The sequence below is a fragment of the Saccopteryx leptura genome, chromosome 1 (genome assembly GCF_036850995.1).
Source record: "Saccopteryx leptura isolate mSacLep1 chromosome 1, mSacLep1_pri_phased_curated, whole genome shotgun sequence".
NCBI lineage: Eukaryota > Metazoa > Chordata > Mammalia > Chiroptera > Emballonuridae > Saccopteryx > Saccopteryx leptura.
Genome location: NC_089503.1, coordinates 131,161,566 through 131,169,486, shown reverse-complemented (window position 1 = coordinate 131,169,486; position 7,921 = coordinate 131,161,566). Strand labels below are relative to the sequence as shown.

At 57.6% G+C, this 7,921-nt stretch overlaps 1 protein-coding gene across 1 annotated transcript; it reads left to right on the top strand.

The window, feature by feature from the left end:
- Nucleotides 1-1,409: 1,409 nt before the first annotated feature.
- On the top strand, nt 1,410-6,509 carry IRX1 (iroquois homeobox 1). Its single transcript, XM_066360801.1, has 4 exons — nt 1,410-1,926; nt 4,691-5,723; nt 6,068-6,140; nt 6,429-6,509. The coding sequence occupies exons 1-4, from the start codon at nt 1,651-1,653 to the stop codon at nt 6,484-6,486; spliced, it is 1,440 nt and encodes a 479-aa protein (XP_066216898.1). The 5' UTR covers nt 1,410-1,650; the 3' UTR covers nt 6,487-6,509.
- The last annotated feature ends 1,412 nt before the right edge of the window (nt 6,510-7,921 follow it).

Sequence of the window (7,921 nt, the reverse complement as noted above, 5' to 3'; positions counted from 1 at the left end):
AGGAAACAGGAGATTTTCTGATGCTGCGGGAATCCTTGGGCTTCAGTGATTCTGGCAAATTGTTCAGGGTACGGGTACCAGCAGCAGAGCATGCTAAATACTGGGCCCAGAGGTCAGCCTCCATCCCGTGGCTCCTAATGGGCCCAAATCGAGGACAAAACTCGAGTCCATGAATAAAATTTCTGTGGGGTCCAGTGTCCTGAACTGGGGCAGTAGGAGGTCCGCTCTGGGTTCTGGTTGCTGCGTGGGAAATGCAGTGCAAAGTGACCCCAGAAAACCCATAAGGTATCCTGGATGTGCTCCCCACCTGGGTCACCAGGACCAAGCCAGCCAGTGAAGCTCAGGGCTGCCTACCCCACCTGTCCTGGCATAGGGAGAGAAGGAGGACCATGCATTCCACCCTAGAGAGGCCAGGCCCCCCCCGCGACCTGGAGCCAACCAGCCATGCTGCCCAGGCCCAGTTGGCCTTCTTTCCTCCCGGCTGAGGATGGAGAGAGAAGAGGGACGTCCTGTCCCCAGCCAGGTCGCAGAGCCGCTTCAGGCCAGCGTGCTGCACACAAGTTTACCTACATCTGCACACCTAGGGGACAAAGGAGGGACACCCAAGCCACGCTGGCTTCTCCCAACGCCAGGTTGGGAATCTGGAGCACCGGAACGTTTCCCTCCCGCTGCTTTGATGCTGTCTCTGTAAAGAAAAGATCTCAGAGCCCTCAAGAACCTACTACCATACACGGCATCTGCTTCCACCAGCAAGTGGCTTCTCAGCTAGGGTTCCCTTTCTCAAAGTTTCCACAACAGAGAAAGCCTGCAGAGTTCGGCCTCTTCCCGCTTCTCCAAGTGCAGCAAGGCCGGTCATTGACAGAGACTTAATACCTTTTGGGTGCCTCTGGGGCGCCACGACTGCGTCAAGCGATGCCGGTTCAGTGGCGCACCGAGGGCACCTGGGTGCAATGCTGCCAAAGACGTCCAGGGACGCAAAGGCAGCACAGACTTCGGAAAGGAGGCCGCTCCCTGTCGGCTGTCACCGCGCCCAGGCCAGCCCCAACGGTAGAAAAGCAGGAGTCGAGATGTTTTTATGAAACAGCAGACACACCTCGGCTGAGAAACAGCAAACCCCGGTGTCCGACAGCTGTAAACTGGTGTCGACAGGTTGTCAGACAGCCGCGGGGGCCGGTCGGGAAAGAGCTCGCGGCCGCCGGCCCGCAGCCGCTGCCCCGCCGCTCGAGCGCCCACCGCGGGCGGAGGTGGCCCGGCCCGCGCGGGGCACCACGTGCTCGCCGGGAGGGGCGAGAGAGGCCGGCGAGGGCGGGCGGGAGGCTGGGAGGGGACGGGAGGGGAGCCGGGGGCGGGGCTAGCGCTCAAGGGGATGCCAATCAAAGCATCAACTTCAAATTGTGTCTGAAAACCCCGCCGCCGAGCGGAGGGCGGCCGCCGTAGTCGGCGCGGGATCGCGGATACAGGCGCAGCCGGGAGCCGGGCGCCAACGAGTCCTGGGTCGAGGATCAGCCACCGGCCCCTGCCTCCGGGCCGGTCCGAGCGCTCCCGGCCCCGCAGCCCGCTTCCCACGGCCGCGCCTCACCCCTGCCCTTCGCCTCCCTTCCCCGCCCCTTTTAATACTTCCTCGCCGCCGCTGCCGCCGAGTCCGCGGACATGTCCTTCCCGCAGCTGGGCTACCCGCAGTACCTGAGCGCCGCGGGGCCTGGCGCCTACGGCGGAGAGCGCCCCGGGGTGCTGGCCGCGGCCGCGGCGGCAGCTGCCGCCGCCTCGTCGGGCCGGCCAGGGGCAGCGGAGCTGGGCGCAGGCGCCGGCGCGGCAGCGGTCACCTCGGTGCTGGGCATGTACGCGGCGGCCGGACCTTATGCGGGCGCGCCCAACTACAGCGCCTTTCTGCCCTACGCCGCAGACCTCAGCCTCTTCTCGCAGATGGTGAGTGCGCCCGGCAGCTGCGCGCCTTTCTCGCCCCAGTGGCCTCTCTCCTTTGGCCCTGGCGCCCCGGGCAGGGGGCTCGGGCGGCGCGGCGCGCGGGAGGGAGAGCGGCGGGCGGGCGGAACCGGCTGGGGCGAGGAGCGCAAGCGGCCCTACTCGCGGGTCCGAGGAGGCGGGGGCCTGGGCAACGTAAAGGGGGCCGGCGGGCAATGGCCCAGCCATCTGCCAAGCAGGCTGGAGACCCCGCCGCAAAGGGGGTCTCGGCAAGAGTCAAGAGGCCGCAGGAGCAGGCCCGGGGCGCGCGGCCCACGCTGGAGGTAAGGGCCCAGCTAGTTCGGTGCCCTGGCTCGGCGGAGGCGGCGGAGCTCCAGCAGCTCGGCCCGCTTTTCCAGGAGTCTCCTCCGGCCCGCGGGCCCGCTCGCGCGATCTGCGCGGCGCTGGGTTGCACTGGGGAGACGTGGTTTCTCCCTTTCTGGTGGAACTCAAATGGTCGTGTTCGAGTTTCAAGCGGGGTAAATGCTGTCAAAATCAACGTAGCAATGGCGATCTGACGGGCCTTAAGGAGGCTTTTAATGGTGTGTGTGCAAAATTGAGATTTAGGGGAAAAATTAAGTTGAGATATTCTTTGGCGTCTAAAATGGTGTTTGCTTTGACTTTCTAAGTTGCCAAAGTTTTCATTTCATTTGCACCGAAAGAAAAGCACTTTTCTTCTCTGCTTACATAATGGAGGATTAAAGAAAACAGTGTCCCTGGGTTTAAAAAAAAATGGTGTCCTCTTAGTCTTTGGTCCCAGAGGGTGTCAGATGTGGAGGCGGGGGCTGTGAGGGGCACGGGCCAGGCTGTCGATCCGCAGGATCTATTTTCCTTGGTCTGATGCAAGGTCGGGCTGAAACTTGGGCTGCTGGTGCTATGCGCCCCGAGCGCGGGGGCAAAAACGCACCCCCCTCTTGCGCTGCTGCCGGTTGGATATCGCAGTTTTCAGGTACCCCCAGATCTCCCCACGCCCTAAAGAAGAGAAGAAATAAACACCCGCTAACCTTCCGTGCGGCCAGTAGATTTTCCTGTAACTTTTTCTTGTACTTTTGGAAAGAAAGCCTGTTTCTCTGAAAGCGGCCCCAGCCGCCTTTTAGATCTCTTGCTATCGAAAAAGATCAGCTCCCATTTTGTTCCGGCGGCCCAGAGGCCGAGCAAGCGATGAGAGATTTACAAGGTATCCTTTCAAAAAGAATTCCCAGCAGAGACGAAACCGCAACGTCTTCTTTGCCATCACAAACAAAATCATTAAGAAAGAGCAAAGTATATTTTGTAAAGATTAGGCAAAAACGAAATCTGGCTAAGGAAACCTTTTCTATGTGGCGTGGACCACTGAACTAATTACTCGAAGAAATCTTCTGCTCCTTACAACTTTCTCAGAGTTCAGAACCTTCTTCTGCTGATAGCAACTGGATGGTTGGTTGTATTCAGAGGATTAGAAATTTTTACAGAAATTTTGAATGCAGATGCGTGTCATTTGGGACCCCCTTGTGTTTGCGGGGGAGGGAGGGAGCTATATTGAGAACCTGCTCCCATTGTAGTAGGTTGGGGAAGGCAGAGGCTCGGTTTTTCAATAAGGGGGCACTGCAGAGATTCTCCCTCCCTAAGGTGTGTGTGTGTTTCCTTGGTGGTCTCCAGTAGGGTTTTGGAAAGAAAGCCTAAATCCAAACTCAGATACAGGGCCTAGAGTTCCAAGCTGTTAGGACGAGGGGTTTGGAAGTCAAAAGATAAAATTGTGAGTGAATATCAGTCTGGGCAATTTATAGTAATAATGAGGCCTAATGAGGTTGTTAGAAAGATAAAATGTTATTTACCAAAAAACCTGATGGGATAATTTGACTCGCTGTGTTTTACTACTGATGATAAAAAGAATATTGATTGCAAATAAATCAGGGCCTCTAAATGCCTGCACACAGTTTGCTGCTTGCTATGCAGATCAAAGTCAAACTTCAGAGACAAAGTAGAAGAAGAGGCCCTAGAAACCGGTTCAGCGCGTTGCGGCTGGCACTGTGGCCCTCCCGTTAATATTTTACAGAATAAGCCCTCCTTTTGTGTTTAAAAAAGTGTTTTTGTTATTGTTGTCCATGATGGCCAGGATTAAAATTTTAAACTACCTGTCCCTACTATAGACCTTCAATCAAATGTGGGCAAGCCATTATATGCAGATTTATCTGCAAGCTAAAATGAGCTGTGCTTCCATTTTAAATTGCTTGCTGGTTTGGGCCTCGAGAAAATCCGGACAATTTATTTTGTTTGACCCCCTCAGGGTCGGAGGGTGGGGGCATAGGCTTGCAGTTTTTCTCTTCTGGAGTTGCTGTTTTATCGGCCTAGTTAAGAGGTTTTCCCCTCCAGCTAATGTGAGGTAAACTTGGAAATCCGGCTTCTGGAGTTGTTGTAGAGTTGGAGTGGGGGACCCTGAGAGACCTGGGGAAATTCTAGGAGCCAGGGCTCCCACTGAGAGAGGCCAGTATTCTAGAACTTTTCTTGAGTGACAGAAAAGCTGTCCACAATCATTTATAAACGCAATTCCTGGAGGCAGCTCCTGATCTGACTCCCTGCCCCCCCCCTTCCACCTCCGGTGGTGGTGAATTGGGGCCTTTTGCCCTTCAACGGACAGGACAGGAGCAGCTGCCCCTGACTTTTCCCTCAGTTCTGGAGACTTATCTCTCTCTTTCTCTCTTTCTCCACCCCTATTTTCTTTCTCCTCTCACGCTGGGCCGCATGGACACAGGGCTCACAGTATGAACTTAAGGATAATCCCGGGGTGCACCCTGCCACCTTCGCTGCCCACACGGCTCCGGCCTACTACCCCTATGGCCAATTCCAGTACGGGGATCCCGGGAGGCCCAAGAACGCCACGCGCGAGAGCACGAGCACTCTCAAAGCCTGGCTCAACGAGCACCGCAAGAACCCCTATCCCACCAAGGGCGAGAAGATCATGCTGGCCATCATCACCAAGATGACCCTCACACAGGTCTCCACCTGGTTTGCCAACGCTCGCCGGCGCCTCAAGAAGGAGAACAAGGTGACGTGGGGCGCACGCAGCAAAGACCAGGAGGACGGCGCTCTCTTCGGAAGTGACACAGAGGGCGACCCCGAGAAAGCCGAGGATGATGAGGAGATCGATCTGGAAAGCATCGACATCGACAAGATCGACGAGCACGACGGCGACCAGAGCAACGAGGACGATGAGGACAAGGCCGAGGCGCCACGAGCGCCCACAGTGCCAACCGCCCTCGCCCAGGACCAGGGATCGCCACTCGCGGCCGCCGATGCGCTGAAGACCCAAGACTCGCCTTTAGGCCTGGCCAAGGAAGTCTCGGAGCCCGGTAGCACGCGCCTGCTAAATCCCGGCGCGGCGGCGGGAGGCCTGCAGGGCGCGCCGCACAGCAAGCCCAAGATCTGGTCGCTGGCTGAGACAGCCACTAGCCCCGACGGCGCGCCCAAGGCCTCGCCGCCACCCTCTGGCCCTCCCGGCGCTCATGGGCCCCCTGCGGGCGCGCCGCTGCAACACCCTGCCTTTCTGCCCAGCCACGGACTGTACACCTGCCACATCGGCAAGTTCTCCAACTGGACCAACGGCGCCTTCCTGGCGCAGGGCTCGCTGCTCAACATGCGCTCTTTTCTGGGCGTCAGCACTCCCCACGCTGCTCCGCACGGCCCGCACCTGCCCGCGCCGCCACCGCCGCAGCCGCCTGTCGCCGTTGCCCCGGGAATGCTCCACGGTGACAAGGCCTCAGCCCGCAGCAGCCCAGCGCTCCCAGGTATGGCGTTAGGAGCATACTTCCCGTCCGGGGCCGGGAGTCCGGGGCCTGGGCAAGGCGTGGGGGCGGAGGGCACCGGCTCAGGAGGGTGAGAGATAGTGTCCGACGAGCCTGGTTGAGCAATAAACTTCGCCTGAATTCGGGGAGCCAGGCCAAGGCCCTCGGTCTCTCCCCAGTGAGTTGTGCACCAAAGCCAGCCGGGCGGAGGAGGGGTTGTTTTTCTTGGAGACCCTGCCCCAGCAGCAGGAGCCAGTAGGGTGAGAAGGGGACCTGCACACCTCTGTCCCCGCCCTGCCCCCAATATGTCTTCTAGTCCTAACTCTGCCTCTCCCTCTCCCTCGCAGAAAGAGACATTGTCCCAAGGCCGGACTCGCCACCACAGCAGTTAAAGTCGCCCTTCCAGCCGGTGCGCGACAAGTGAGTGCCATTTGCTTTTACTTCTGGGCAGGGGAGGGGCAGGGCCGGTTGGCGGTAGGGTCGCGCAGTCAGTGTGGAAGGGACGCTGTCCACCAGCACAGGGCGGCGGGCCAGCTGGGTCCACCCGGGTTTCTCCCGAGCCGGGAGCCACGCGGGGCAGGCGATCCCGCCCTTATCCCCTTCCACCCTCCCCCGGGCGCTCGGCAGGCGGAAACGGCGACGCTGGGTCCCAGTGTTCATTTTCTGACAGTGCCTTTGCCTTCTTGTCTTGCTGTGTTTTCCCCGCAGCTCTCTGGCCCCGCAGGAGGGAACGCCGCGGATTCTAGCAGCCCTCCCGTCCGCCTGATTCAGGGTCTTCTTTTACTTTTGAGGGGAGGGGGAGGGGGGAGGAGTTCGGGAGGGAGGGAACGAGGGAGGAATTAAGACAAATATTTCAGACTGGTGTAAAGGACAAAAACATGGCAACGACGTCAACGACTCCCATCCATCGCTTTCTGCAGCAAGGGGCTCATCCCGGCAGAGCTTGCGTCCAGGCAGCTGGCCTCGCCCGCGGCTGGGCTCGAGTGGCTGTCACCACGCTCTGGTTGACTATCGGTTTGGTAAATGCCCCCACGTGCTTGTGTCTTTTTTTTTCTCCTTTCTGTATATAGTGTGATTTCAGATTGTAAATAGCGCGTCAGCGAACTTGTCTAAATCATATATTTTTGTCTAATAAACTAAATGAAATGAGGCCGCTGCTCCTGCTGCTTGCTGTTTACGGCTGTGGGTCTCTGGAGTCCTGGAATTCTGGCCGGGCCCGAGTGCCTGTAGCTTGGGGAGGAGAGGCCCTTCAGAAAGTTTCCACCCAGTAGGTGGGTATTTCTCAGTCTTTTTTGGTTGTTGAATTTGTGATGTTAGTAGGGTTGTTTCTTGTTGGCAGTTGGATTCTTAACAACTCTCACACAAATATTTGGGACACGCCTTTCTCAGGACATAAAATGAGTTCGATTTTTAGGCTGTTTATAAAACGATTTTTATAAAGTGGACCACAGTAGGGAAAAAAGGAATTTCTAATCGTGCCCCCAAAGGAAAACTTCAAATTTGAAATCAATTTATACCTAGTTGTCTCAACAGTGCATCCTGGCGTCAGGGCATTCGTGGGTAGAATGAGGACATAATGGAGTATGAAATTTTGCTTTGAATGTATTTTTACTTATTTGGTTAAATCAAACGTAGAGAAATTGGAAGACTTTTTTTAAAAAAAAAACCCTCCTGATGGAGGGCACAGAGGCAGTATGGGGTGCGAGGCGGAGTGTTCTCTCGGCTTGTGAGCTAGGGGGCTCTGTAGTGGTGGTGGGCACAAAAAAGAGGCGGCGGCTTTGGTCTCCCAGGAACGCCCCTTTTAAACTGCTGCGCCCTCGACTGGCTGTGGAGCAAATGAACCCCCAGAGGCTCTAAGCCGGGCTTGCCGGCTGCTGAGAGTGAGGTGAGGAAACAATGCCGGCCAGCTCTGGCTTTGCGTGCACGCGGAAGAGCAAGGGTCCAGGAGGCTCAGGGACCGCGGCGCGCTCCGAGCGTGAAGCGCCACAGCAGCCTGCACTTCAAACCAGGGAAGGCACAGACGACTTGGTGTTGATTTTGGGAAAACCAAGAAAGCCAACATTACTAAAACTGCCAGTGAGCGAAGGGGGTGAGCTGCGGGGGAAGCTGTGCAGTGGGAAGAGGCCGAGTCCCCGGCGTCGTACAGGACCTCCCCCACACCCCACCCTCGGGCCTGATCCACGCCCTGGAGCCCCTTCAGC